This window comes from Scyliorhinus torazame, chromosome 1 (assembly GCF_047496885.1).
Source record: "Scyliorhinus torazame isolate Kashiwa2021f chromosome 1, sScyTor2.1, whole genome shotgun sequence".
Lineage (NCBI taxonomy): Eukaryota > Metazoa > Chordata > Chondrichthyes > Carcharhiniformes > Scyliorhinidae > Scyliorhinus > Scyliorhinus torazame.
In genome coordinates this window covers 116,183,655-116,198,003 of record NC_092707.1, presented here as the reverse complement: position 1 = coordinate 116,198,003, position 14,349 = coordinate 116,183,655, and the positions used below count along the sequence as shown (strand labels likewise).

The 14,349-nt window shown below is 51.3% G+C and overlaps 1 protein-coding gene across 2 annotated transcripts in view; it reads right to left on the bottom strand.

Annotated features, from left to right (window-relative positions):
• The window catches only part of LOC140411179 (myotubularin-related protein 9-like), a 104,710-nt gene extending 98,326 nt beyond the window's left edge, over positions 1 to 6,384 (bottom strand). Inside the window, exon 1 of one of the 2 annotated variants that reach the window (XM_072500273.1) lies at positions 5,561 to 6,384. In XM_072500273.1, coding sequence (XP_072356374.1) covers positions 5,561 to 5,742 — 182 coding nt within the window. In that variant the 5' untranslated portion in view covers positions 5,743 to 6,384. The remainder of the gene's footprint in view (positions 1 to 5,560) is intronic. The other variant, XM_072500279.1, reaches the window with a different exon arrangement.
• Between the last annotated feature and the right edge of the window lie 7,965 nt (positions 6,385 to 14,349).

Here is a 14,349-nt window from a genome sequence, read left to right as displayed (position 1 = left end):
AATGGCCGATTTGGCTAGTGCCAAATTCTCCGTGTACACTAGTGGCGTCGGAGGCAGACTCATAATGGAGAATTCCGACCCTGTTGTATCGTGTTCTGGGTCTGATATCTAACTGCCTTTGTCTTTCATCAATAAACCCCTTTTTAACTACTGGAAGCCTCCAGTACATGTCTCAAACCACCACATTGGAAGACAGGAGGTCAGCCATTTTGAGTCAAGAAGAATCAGCTATTCTTCCAAAATAAATTGAGATTGCTTGGTGCTGACCATGCTTGTGTCTGCAATACATTTGCACGGAAGGCAAGAGATGAGTAAAATTCAGTGAAAAACAATGAATAAAGAATACTCTCATTGCCAAGTTCAAAGCTATCCCCCTTTGTTAGAATGTTGTACTGGCTCAAAACTACAGAACTTAAAATCACGGCCGGGATTCTCTGATCCCGGCCAAGTGTTGACGGCGGCGTCAAAACCGGTGTGAGCGACGCCGCCATCAACGGCCCAGTCATTCTCCCTGTCCACCAGGGCTAGAAAGGTGCCAGAGTGCTGTGCGCTGCTCCGGTGCCGAAAGCCAGCCCGCCACAGCCAGCATGGGTCCACGCATGAGCGCCACGGCCGTCTCCACGCCAGCCCGCGGGCAATATGGCAGAGCCCTACAGGGGCCCGGCGCGGAGGAACATAGGCCCCCCCCGGAATTAGCGCGCCCGCCGATCAGTTGCCCCCGATCACGGGCCTGGCCACCATGGAGGCTGCTGACCCCGGAGTCGGCTCCCCCCCCCCCCACGAGGATGGCCCCCGCAGCCAGAACGCCGATGCCCCGCCGGCTAAGACCATATGCAAACGACGCTGGCGGGACTCGGCGGGCACTCGACCCGTTGAGCACGCAGAATCGCCATGGGGGCCGCTTTCAGTGGCCCCCGACCGGCACCGCTACGATCGCTCCAGCGCGATTGCCGCAGATTCTCCGGTCGCCAGAGAATCGGTGACCCGACGTCGGAGCGACGTGGTGGGATTCGCGCGCCCCACCGGAGATTCTCTAAACCGCGCGGGCTCGGAGAATCCCGGCCCACATTCCTGCACCTCCACTGTCACAATTAAAGAGTTTCATTCATGGGTAGTTTATGCAACTCACACAAACAACAGCCATTAGAAACCAGGAACAAAAACAGAGAATGCTGGCATAACCCAGCAGGTAAGACAGCATAGTGGCAGCACGGTGGTACAGTGGTTAGCACTGCCGCCTCACAGCGCTAGGTTCAATTCCGGCCTTGGGTCACTGTCTGTGCGGAGTCTGCACGTTCTCCCCGTGTCTGCGTGGGTTTCCTCCGGGTGCTCCGGTTTCCTCCCACAGTCCAGAGACGTGCAGGTTAGGTGGATTGGCCATGCTAAATTGCCCTTAGTGTCCAAAAATAAAGATGTGTAGGTTGGGTTAAGGGATTATTTGAATAAGGCGGGGGAATGAGCTTGGGTGGAGTGCTCTTTCCGAGGGTAGGTGGAGATTCGATGGGTTGAATGGCCTCCTTCTGCACTGTAGAGATTCTCAGCGGGATTCTCCACAATCGGTGCGATGACCCGACGCCGGCGTCATAAACGGCGTGAATGCCTCCGGTGTTGGGCCGACAGGAAGTAGCGGAATTCTCCGTACTTCCAGGGCCTGGATGGACACCAGAGGGGTTGTCTCGCGCCAGCCAGTGCCGAAGGGACTGCGTGAGTCCACGCATGCACGGAACCACCAGCGTATTCTGGCGCAGGGGGGTGTCTTCTCCGTGCCGGCCATGGTGCAGCCCTACAGGGGCCAGCGCGGAAGGAAGAAGTGCTTCCATGGCATAGGCCCGCCTGCAGATCGGTGGGCCCCAAACGCAGGGTCGGATCGTTGGGGGCCCCCCCGGGGTCGGATCCCCCCGCGCCTCCCCCGAGGACCGCCCCAGCCGACTTACCTGCCAGGTCCCGCCGTGTGGGACCATGTCTAATCCATGTCCCGGCAAGACTGGCCAGAAGCCGACGGCCGCTCGGCCCATCGGGGCCCGAAGAATTGCCGGGGGTCCACTGCCAATGGCCCCCGACCGGCGTGGCATGGACCCTGCCCAAAAACCGTCGCTGGAGAATACGGCAGCCAGCATTGGGGCGTCGGACCGGGATTTGCACCGCCCCTCGGGGACTCTCCGACCCGGAGGGGGGTGAAAGAATCCTGCCCTCTACCTGTCCAGAGAGAAACAGAGTTAATGGATGAGATTCTCTGGCCTCCCCACAGCTTGTTTTCGGCAGTGGGAGGTGACGAGCTGTTGGCCGGCGCCGGGATCCTCTGGTCCCAGTGCTATCAATGAGATTTGCCATTAATTCCACCCCACACCGCTGGGAAACCCTCAACGGGACCACAGGGTCCCACTGACGTGAAGAGCCGAAAGATCATGCCCATAGTTTCAAGTTCTGAAAAAGATTCACATGGACTCAAAAGGTTAACTCACTTTCTCTCCCCACAGACACTACCAGAACTGCTGAGGTTTTACAGCAATATCTGTATTTATTTCAGATTCCAGCAGCTGCAGTATTTTGCTTTTATTTTAGCATTACAAACCAGGATTTGTTTTAAAGCAAGGTAGCATTATAATCATAAAGAGAACATTTCGCATCAGTCTTTCTATATAGTTTTTAGTTTTCACTACAAAATATTGACCTTAACTTATATGTGATTTGGTTGTTTTTTATGTCATTTCAGGCAACACCACGGGTCCTTATCACATCAATCTCACTGAATATCTAAATACAGATGTTTGTGTGGATGACTTTTTCTTTTAATGTTAAACATGTCCCTGCAAGATGTGATGCCAGCAACTGACAAACCCAACACACAGGAGAAATGCATTTATGATAAAAAGATAAAGTAAAACACATGGGGAATTTAATCAATTAGATTTGAGCAACAACACCTTCATTTAATTGCAGTAAAATGCAGTGATGGAAAGGTGGTGAGTCTATCATATAAATCAGGGGTTCTCAACGCCTTCTACAGGTCCATGAGAAAATTTCAATTGGTCCACCAATTTTCAGAACCTGTGCCAAATGGCCTAACTCCAGGTTAACCTGAAGTACAACACACTGAAACACACAAAGCAAAGAGAGAGTGAGAATGTCAGAGAGGAGAGAGAAAGATAGGAGGAGAGAGAGGGAGAGAGAAAGTGAGAGTATGTGAGAGAGAGAGAGAGGGGGGGGGGTGCAGGGAGAGAGACAGGAGAGGGAGAGAGAGGAAAAGTGAGAGAAAGTGTATGTGCGACAGAGAGACAGAGAAAGATGGGGGAGAGAAAGTGAGAGAGAGTATATGCGTGACAGAGACAGAGAGAGGGAGGCAGGGAGAGAGATATGAGGGGAGAGGGAGAGAGAGAGAGGAAAAGTGAGAGAAAGTGTATGTGTGACAGAGAGACAAAGAAAGATGGGGGAGAAAGAGAGGGAGAGAGGGGGAAAGTGAGAGAGCTTGTATGTGTGACAGAGACAGAGAGAGAAAGACAGAGAGAGAAAGTGATAGTGTATGTGTGACAGAGAGTCAGAGAGAGACAGAGACAAAGAGAGAGAAACAGAGTGAGAGAGAGCGTGACAGAGAAAGAGAGAGACAGAGACATGGAGAGAATACCAAAATAAAATAAAACATGCTTTGGTGCTTGGAGCAGAGACAGGAGCATCCAAAGACATCAGGCTCTGAGCCTCTGCACCGCCCCCCTCTGTACTGCACATATGAAAATAAACTGATTATTGCAATCCTCGGGCTTGTGCTAACTAAACTCTATCTAGGCAAAACTAGTGTCAACATTCTGCCAGTTAATGCCAGAGATGCACTCAGGTCTAATCATGGGTCGTTTCCAAAGGTAATTATCCTTGGAGTAGAGTGGGCAGAAAACCTCTAGTTCATACCACGTGGAAACTTGCTGTGGCTGTTGGTGTGAGATTGCAGACACAATCTCAGCAATATTGAACGTTTTACACTCACATGTTTCACATAATGTTGAACAAAATTTTTTAAATGTGCGTAACTGTATAATAATATTTTTGATGACGATTGTGTTGTATCACGGGGATCTATGGGATTTCTATAGCATGGGTCAGGGGTCTTCAGAAGCAAAAAGGTTGAGAATCCTGATGGAGATAGGAATCAATTAACTCCAAAAATTCCTAAAACTGGCATCTGAATTATTGAAAAGTATCATCCAGGTGTGGAAAGAGGACTGATGTTGTTAGAAATACAGAATCTATATCGTTTGCCGTTGAAATGTAATTTTCTAACCTTGCTGTCAGATATAAAACAGTGAACACTGGCAGACTGTGATCTCACACTATTTCCCCTGTGTTGGGGGAGTGGGTTACCATCAGGCCATGTTAAAAGATGTTTAAGTTACAAAGCACCAATCTACCGACTGGCAAACATAGGCTTGTCCGAGGAATGTATGAAATGTATAGTGCTCGGTCTCCATTGATTGGTCTCCTTTAAATTTGAAATGTAACCTTATCCGGGCTCATCTGCATCAGTGTTGAGGATGACAAAGTGTGGTGTTGAAGGCACCTCCTGAACAGCAAATGACAAAATCAGTTACTGCACAACAGCACAAACAGCCAGGGATAACGCCAGACTGTATAATGAATATCAGCAACTCCACACTGTGGTTTATGTGAATCAAGCAAATTTTTAGATTTTGATCTTTGCACATTTTTGAATATTTTCAACAGTTCCCATCATTTTTACTTTCTTCAACTGACACATTTTTCTAAATGGTATATACCTTTGTGTATACACACATCAATCAAGTTAAATACAGCATGTTATTTTTCTGTACAACACTTTACCCTCCTGTGAGGACATGCATATGGCTGTGTTTTGGTTAAAAAAAAAAAAATCTTGGTATGAGCTATTAGATTATGTGAAATTGTACAATAAAGCTGACCGGCCAGCTGAAATGTGTTTACATTGGTTGGCCACACGGTGATGTAGTTGGATGGAAATCAGAGAAAAAATAGGAAATAACTAAATGAATATAGAAAATCTAATGGATAAAGCCTCAAACTAGAGTAAGTGTACACAGTTTTATCAAAAGGTCTGACAGCATGTTCGAGATTATATCACTGATGCGGTTCAGATCACATTTATACATTGGTTTATGCCAACATCTGGACCTCTGAAGATAATTTATAGCTTCGGGCGATGTCCCAGTTCTACTAAACTCTAAATGCAAATTTCTAAAATACAAAAGGCCCTAGAGATACTCGCATATCCTTTAAAAACAAGCAACAGAAAGATCTTCAGAACACACTGTGCACTCCAGGAAGTCAGAATGATGTATTTCCGATTCAGTTAAAATAAAGTTGTGAGTTAAGACGGGGCATGTTTTCTGACAGGTTCCGTGTTCGTATCCGGGGAGAGTTTAAACTTTTACGTTTGATTTTTCGCCCTATTTACATTTTAGAAATGGGTTGGAGTCACACGAGGGAGGATTTTGTTTTACATCGTTCAGTATCTTCCCGGATTATTTAGGCGTGACATTATGCAGCTTCAACTAGACAGCAGTTTCAATAAACTGACCTCTTTTCGATGCCATCTATATTCCTGATCAGCAGCCAAAGCTCCTCTTTGTCCCCAGCCCTGGAGGAGAGCAGCAGATGGTGGCTGGTCACGCACAGGGTCCCTTTAACGGGCTGCAGGAAAGGGCGAGAGAGCAGGACATGGTCAACTTTAGAAGTTTCAATTAGCTCCGAGAACTCCATTCTGCAGGAAGCGAGCAGATCAACACTACCGAGTGGACCCCATCTTAATAAAAAAAAGCAGACAGCGGCATCTGAGGGGTCAGAAAAGGAATGTACTGTACACTACAACTCATTTGAATATAACGTAACAAAGAGCAATTCAAAATGACCTAATTTGGCATCTTGGATTTAGTTGTGGTCTGCAAATAACACGTGGAGAAATTTGATATGTATATATATATATTAATGGATCTGAAGTGGTTTGACAGTTTAGGGTTGCTTGTAGCTTTACTGATAAAATTAACGGTTTACAGGAATCTCTCTCCCTTTCGTTAAAGAATGGGCGGGTCCAATGGGATGTGATATTTAAAGTGGTTTGTTGGTCACGTTAAGCAAATGCAGTGTTTTTGCACAGAGTCCTCGTCTGCTATCAATTCGCGTGACTAGTTTTAATCCATCGCACATTATCCGATTATCGGCTGCAGCAAGAAATTGAGGAGGAAATGTGCAACTTTGGAGTTTCACATCATTTAATTCTCTGCTTATTTGTCCCGCGGTTTTAAAAGCTACAACTTCAAAACATTAAGGGCAGCCCCGCATAATATTTCCCCCAAAGAGCGTTCGATCATCTTTCTCCTGTGCGACAGCTAAGCAGACGACTCGAGTTTGTTCTCCGAGTCAGGACTGGCAGTCCCTCTGACCATTGATGGATCGCCAGGAGGCCAATGAAGATTTGACAGAGGCGGGGATTGTGGAGCCAGGATTTAGACAGGCAGGAGGACCAAGCAGATCACTTTCTTTTCGACGTGTTAACAATACCTCCTGGTCAGATCAAAAGCCGAAACTTGCGTATTTTAATTCGACACGAGTGCAGTTTAAAATTAAGGTTTGAAACAGGCTGAGCTGCTATCTGCCCACTTGGAGCAGAGTCCAAACTTTCTTCCACAGAACTTTGAAATGTGCGAAACTGATATGTTTTTAAAAAATGATTGCTGCTCACGCTGGAGGGGATATAATAAATTGGGACCCCACCCTCCACCATTTCCGCCTCACTTTCCAAATTGAGTTTTTTTTTGCAGATGACAACTCCCTGTAAATCCACAAACCGCAGCCCCACCCCCGGCACTTACACTAAACATGAAACGATGCCCAGGAGGAGAATCAATCTGAACAATGCTGGTCAGGCAGGAGAATAGCATCTGTCCTATCCCCAAGGACGATTTCAGCTTTTTGTCATTTTTATTTGAAATCTCATCCTCTCGGTCCTTGTAATTGACAGCATTGCTGAGACATCATCAGCCTTTGCAGATTTTATAATAGGGAAATATTCAAGTGCCGTTTGCTTCTGGCATTTAGAGTGACAGTTTTGCTTGAAATGTTCATGTTTTATTCGCGTCCTCTTTCTGTCCTTCAACGTGTGCGAGGTGGATTCCACACGGCTGAATGTAGCAATACTCACATTCCAGCAGAGAGGCGCTGGGTCCCCATGTGTGAAGTGTTCACTGACACGCGAGATCCAGGCGCCAGGAGAACAGCAGTCTGCCACACATCACATGCAGAAAATTGGAACCATTTTGCCAGGATTCTGTGACATAGACTGAGTCAACGGCAACTTGTTCTCATATTTCACCTTTCACGAATCAAAGGGGTCCAGGGCGTTTCACTAAACTTACATTGAGGCGTGTGTGGTCACGTTAGGTCAAATGACTGTAGCACGATCAGTCACTCACGAGACGAGAAGAGATGGAGTCAATCGATGGCTTCATTACGCAGACTTGTTCCCCAGCAGCACAGTTACAGAATGCGGCTGCTGGGAGAACCCGGGCTCTTATCCTCCGCCTTACTGGGTGGAGCCAGTAGGCGGCTGATCCAATCGGGACCCAGCGTCTATCTCAGCATCACAGGGTACCGTAATACCCCTAATACATGCCATCACATTCACCCCTTGTTAAAAAAGAACCTGGCGGGGATAGTGGGCCGTATGGTGGCAGGGGTTTACAGGGTCGGTACCTAGGATGCCGCTAACACGGCGGCTGTGCTCCGATATCAAACTACCAGTACTATTTACAATGCCACTTTTACTGGGCAACTGAATTATTTACAGAGGCATTTCTTGCTTTGTTATACGGATTCAATGAGTCGAATGGGTGCCCTGGTCATCCTCCCCGATCGTCTCAGCCCCGGTGGTGATGCAGGCGCTGGCTCGGGCACCGTCGTCTCTGGGGGCGTAGTGACACCTCTTCCTGCTCCACTACCCCTAGTCGTGACTGGGGGGAGGACCGATCCACCCGGGAAGGGGCGGCTGTGGGGTGCGCCGGTGGGAGGGAGGGGGTGATTGGTGTTGGGGGTGTGTGTGGAGCTCCGGAGAGTGCCAGGTCCCGCAGGGAGACCGTGTCCTGTCAGCCGTCGGGGTATGCCACGTAGGCGTATTGAGGGTTCGCGTGGAGGAGATGAACCCTCTTGACCAACAGGTCAGATTTGTGCGCCCGCACATGCTTTCGGAGCAGGGTGGGTCCCGGGGCTACCAGCCAGGTCGGAAGTGACGTTCCGGAGGAGGACCTCCTAGGGAAGACCAGGAGGCATTCGTGAGGTGTTTGATTCATTGTTGTACAAAGCAGCAACCAGATGGCGTGGAGGGCGTCCGGGAGAACTTCCTGCCAGCGGGAAACTGGGAGACTTCTGGACCATAGGGCCAGCAGGACGGTCTTCCAGAGCGTTCTGTTGTCCCTCTCGACCTGACCATTCCCCCGGGGGTTGTAACTGGTCGTCCTGCTCGAGGCGATGCCCTTGCTGAGCAGGAATTGACGCAGTTCGTCGCTCATGAAGGAGGACCCCCTATCGCTATGTATGTAGGTGGGGAAACCGAACCGTGTAAAGATGGTGCAGAGGGCTTTAATGACCGTGGCCGCGGTCATGTCGGGGCAGGGGATGGCGAATGGGAACCAGGAGTACTCCTCAACCACGTTCAGGAAGTACGTGTTGCGGTCGGTGGAGGGCAGGGGGTCTTTGAAGTCCAGACTGAGGTGCTCAAAGGGACGGGAAGCCTTTATCAGGTGCGCTTTATCTGGCCTGTAGAAGTGTGGCTTGCACTCTGCGCAGAATTGGCAGTTCCTGGTGGCTGTTCTGACCTCCTCGATGGAGTAGGGCAGGTTGCAGGTCTTCACGAAGTGATAGAACCGAGTGACCCCCGGGTGGCAGAGGTCCTCGTGGAGGGTTCAGAGATGGTCCACTTGTGCGTTGGCACATGTGCCGCAGGATAGGGCATCGGAAGGCTCGTTCAGCTTTCCGGGACGATACAAGATCTCATAGTTAGAGGTGGAGAGTTCGATCCTCCACTACAAGATCTTGTTGTTCTTGATCTTGCCCCACTGTGCATTATCGAACATGAAGGCAACCGACCGTTGGTCAGTGAGGAGAGTGAATCTCCTACCGGGCAGGTAATTCCTCCAATGTCGCACAGCTTCCACTATGGCCTGGGCCTCCTTTTCCACTGAGGAGTGGCGGATTTCTGAAGCGTGCAGGGTGTGTGAAAAAAAGGCCACGGGTCTGCCCGCTTGGTTGAGGGTGGCCGCCAGAGCTACGTCGGACGCGTCACTCTCGACTTGGAAGGGAAGGGATTCGTCGATCGCATGCATCGTGGCCTTTGCGATATCCGCTTTGATGCGGCTGAAGGCCTGGCGGGCCTTTGTCGACAGGGGAAAGACCATGGACTGGATTAGCGGATGGACCTTGTCCGCGTAGTGGGGGACCCACTGGGCGTAATAAGAGAAAAAGCCCAGACAGCGTTTCAGGGCCTTGGAACAGCGAGGGAGGGGGAACTCCATAAGGGGGCACATGCATTCAGGGTCTGGGCCTATAACTCCATTTCGCACTACGTAGCCAAGGATGGCTAGACGGTCGGTGCTAAACAGGCATTTTTCCCTGATGTACGTGAGATTCAGGGCGTTTGCGGTCTGGAGGAATTTGCGGAGGTTGGCATCGTGGTCCTGCTGATCGTGGCCGCAGATGGTGACGTTATCGAGGTACGGGAATGTAGCCTGCAAACCGTATCGGTCAACCATTCGGTCAATCTCCCGTTGGAAGACCGAGACTCGGTTAGTGACGCCAAATGGAACCCTTAAGAAATGATAGAGCCGCCCATCTGCTTCAAAGGCAGTGTATTGGCTGTCATGCGGGCGGATGGGGAGCTGGTGATAGGCGGACTTAAGGCCTTGTACTGTGAAATCCGATTGACCATGTCGGATATGCGGGGGAGAGGGTACGCATCCAGCTGCGTGTACCTATTGATGGTTTGACCATAGTCTATGACCATCCTCTGCTTCTCCCTGGTCTTTACTACTACCACCTGAGCTCTCCAGGGACTATTGCTGGCCTGGATTATGCCTTCCCTCAGCAGCCGCTGGATTTCTGACCGGATAAAGGTTCAGTCCTGGGCGCTGTACCGTCTGCTCCTAGTGGCGACGGGTTTGCAATCCGGGGTGAGGTTAGCAAACAGGGAAGGCGGGTCAACCTTGAGGGTCGCGAGGCTGCAGATAGTGAGTGGGGGTATAGGGCCGCCGAATTGGAACGTTAAACTCTGGAGGTTGCACTGAAAATCCAACCCCAGGATTGTGGCAGCGCAGAGGTGGGGGAGGACGTAAAGCTGGTAGTTCTTGAACTCCCTCCCCTGCACCGTGAGATTCGCGATGCAGAACCCTTTGATCTCTACGGAATGGGATCCAGCTGCCAGGAAAAAATTTTGATTACTTGGGTGGATCGAAAGAGAACAGCGTCTTACCGTATCGGGATGTATAAAACTCTCCGTGCTCCCAGAGTCGATCAGGCAGGGCGTCTCGTACCCGTTGACGAGTACCGTCGTTGTTGCCGTTTGGAGCGTTCGGGGCCGCGACTGGTCCAGGGTCACCAAAGCCAGTCGCTGTTGCTGCATTGGGGTGTTTTCTTCAGGCCCCGTGAAGTCGTCCATTCCGGGGTCCTTGGCCATCAGCCAAGATGGCGGCATCCACGGGTCGCACACGGTCGGGGGTGGACAAGATGGCGCCACCCATTGATCCCACGTGGCATGGGGAGCATAAAATGGCGACGCCCATCCTTCCCGCATGGAGTCCGGGACCCAAGATGGCGGCGCCCCTCCCTCCCGCATGGAGTCCGGGACCCAAGATGGCGGCGCCCCTCCCTCCCGCATGGAGTCCGGGACCCAAAATGGCGGCGCCCGTTGGCCGCACATGGATCGTTGGGGGGGTTGAGTTTGGGGTCCTGGTTCTCCCCGGTAGATTGCGGCGACCCCCTGGGCCTGGCACACCGCTACAAAGTGCCCTTTTTTGCCGCACCCTTTGCTGAGTGCTGAGCGCGCCGGGCAGCACAGCCGGGGGTGTTTCGTTTGCCCGCAAAAGTAGCGGGGCCCCCCCGGGTGGACTGGCACTCTGGCAGCACAGGCCTGCAGGGGGGTGGGGGGGTGCCGGGGGGTCGGTCGTGGCGGGGGTCCACGGTGCCCAAGGGGCAGCCTCGCGGTCGAGGGCGTAGGCACGGGCGTTCTGTGCTGCCTCATCGAGCGAGGCAGCGAGGGCCCGTGCCACCTTGGGGCCTAGTGCGTCTCTCTCAAGCAATCGCTGGCGAATTTGGGACGAGAGCATACCTGCTACGAAGGCATCCCGAACTAGTAGTTCCGTATGTTCATTAGCCGAAACCGATGGGCAGTTGCAGTTTCTCCCCAGCATCAACAGCGCACTGTAGAATTCGTCCAGCGATTCCCCGGGGATCTGCCGTCTCGTCGCGAGCTGGTGCCGTGCATAGACCTGGTTGACGGGCCGAACATAGATTCCCATCAGCATGGCGAGCGCCGACTGGAAATCCTCCGCGTCCTCTATGAGAGTGTAGATTTCCGGGCTCACTCTGGAATGAAGGACCTGCATTTTCTGGTCTTCTGTAGGTACGCAGGTGGCCGTTCGGAGGTATCCTTCAAAACACGCTGGCCAGTGTTTAAAAGTGGCCGCTGAGTTTGCCGCGTGGGGGCTGATTCCCAGACACTCCGGAATGATTCGGAGCTCCATGTCCTTTAAGTCTGCATAATAAATTATAGCACAATCAATCACTCACGAGACGAGAAGAGATGAAGTCAATCAATGGCTTTATTACGCAGACTTGTTCCCCAGCAGCACAGTTACAGAATGCGGCTGCTGGGAGAACCCGGGCTCTTATACTCCGCCTTACTGGGTGGAGCCAGTAAGCGGCTCATCCAATCGGGACCCACCGTCTATCCACCAATAGCCTCTCGGCATCACAGGGTACCATAATACCCCTAATACATACCACCACAATGACCAAAAGAATTCGATTTAAAAAAAGTAAGTTTTAAGAAGTGCCTGAGACGATGAAAGTGAGACAGGCAAGTTGGGGGGTGGGGTGCGGGGGGGGGCAGCTCAAGGCCAAAATCGGGGTGTTTTATAGATTTCATACAATTTACTCTGCAGAAGGAGGCCATTCAGCCCATCGAGTCTGCACGGCTCTTGGAAAGAGCACCCTACATAACCCCACCTATCCCCGTATCCCTGCAACCCCTGCAATTTAGCATGGCCAATCCACCTAACCTGCGCGTCTTTGGACTGTGGGAGGAAACCGGACCATCCGGAGGTAACCCACGCAGACACGGGGAGAACGTGCAGACTCAGCACCGACAGTGACCCAAGCCAGGAATCGAACCTGGGAATCTGGAGCTGTGAAGCCATAGTGCTAACCACAATGTTGATGAACTAGAAATCACTAAAAGCCCCTTTCCTCTTGCACTTTATTTTCTTAACAGTAGTTACATAGTTTGCAAGAAAACAGCGGGTGAGTTGAGGAGTGCAAGTGTTAATGGTGGTTTTAATGGGAGGGGACAGCACTTGAGGAGAAACATCATTTACAATGGGAAACAGCATGGGGACCAGGAAGGGTAGCGGGATGGTCAGCTGTTTAATGGGAATAGGGTCCAGACAGAGGGAGGTAGGCATCAGCCAAGATGAATTGGAGGGAAGGTCACAAGAGAAGTCAGGAAAGAAACAAGAGAAAAATCTGTATTCCAGGCCTGTACAGAGGATAATTATGGGGGGAGGTTGATTCCTAGAATCATAGAATCCCTATAGTACAGAAGGAGGTCATTCACCCATCACGCCTGCACCAACCCTCTGAAAGAGTACCCCACCCATGATCAATCCTCGACCCAACCCCTGTAACCCCACCTAACCTTTGGATACTAAGGGGCAATTTATCACGGCCAATCCACCTAACCTACACATCTTTGGACTGTGGGAGGAAACCGGAGCACCAGGAGGAAACCCACACTGTCACGGGGAGAATGTGCAAACTCCACATGGACAGTCACCCAAGGTTGGAATTGAACGTGGGCCCTGGCGCTGTGAGGCAGCAGTGTTAACCACCGTGCTACTGTGCCGCCCTTTGATGGTTAAGGGAAAGGGACAGGTAGACTAGACAAACTAGGTGGCAAAAACAATTCTGAAACATTAAAAATATCGAAATAGCTTTATTATGAGCATGAGTAACGTGACTGAGTGCCCAGGAGCAGGATCTGATGCTTCAATTTAGTGGCTCCTTTCTCCTTGTCCTTCTAGAACAGCAGTGAACAGTTCTATCCCACTCTCGCACATACCCATAATCTCTCAACCATTTCCCTCCAGGCACACATACTCATTGACTATCCAACTGCTTCCCCTTCGTTCTGGGTGACAGGTTTGTGATGTGGGTCGTGGTCAAACGAGAGGTTATGAGTGGAGAGTGGGTATCTAGGTGTGGGAGTGGGGGTGGGTATCTAAGTGTGGGAGTGGGGGTGGGTATCTTGATGTGGGAGTGGGGGTGGGTATCTAGGTGTGGGAGTGGGGGTGGTAATCTTGATGTGGGAGTGGGGGTGGGTATCTAGGTGTGGGAGTGGGGGTGGGTATCTAGGTGTGGGAGTGGGGGTGGATATCTAAGTGTGGGAGTGGGGGTGGGTATCTAAGTGTGGGAGTAGGGGTGGGTATCTAAGTGTGGGAGTGGGGGTGGGTATCTTGATGTGGGAGTGGGGGTGGGTATCTAGGTGTGGAAGTGGGGGTGGGTATCTTGATGTGGGAGTGGGGGTGGGTATCTAGGTGTGGGAGTGGGGGTGGGTATCTAGGTGTGGGAGTGGGGGTGGGTATCTAGGTGTGGGAGTGGGGGTGGGTATCTAGGAGTGGGAGTGGAGGCTGGGTATCTAGGAGTGGGGGTGAGTATCTAGGTGTGGGAGTGGGGGTGGGTATCTAGGTGTGGGAGTAGAGGGTGGGTATCTAGGTGTGGGAGTGGGGGTGGGTATCTAGGTGTGGGAGTGGGGGTGGGTATCTAGGAGTGGGGGTGAGTATCTAGGTGTGGGAGTGGGGGTGGGTATCTAGGTGTGGGAGTGGAGGGTGGGTATCTAGGTGTGGGAGTGGGGTGGGTATCTAGGTGTGGGAGTGGAGAGTGGGTATCTAGGTGTGGGAGTGGGGGTGGGTATCTAGGTGTGGGAGTGGGCGGTGGGTATCTAGGTGTGGGAGTGGGGGTGGGTATCTAGGTGTGGAAGTGGGGGTGGTGATCTAGGTGAGGGAGTGGAGAGTAGGTATCTAGGTGTGGGAGTGGAGAGTGGGTATC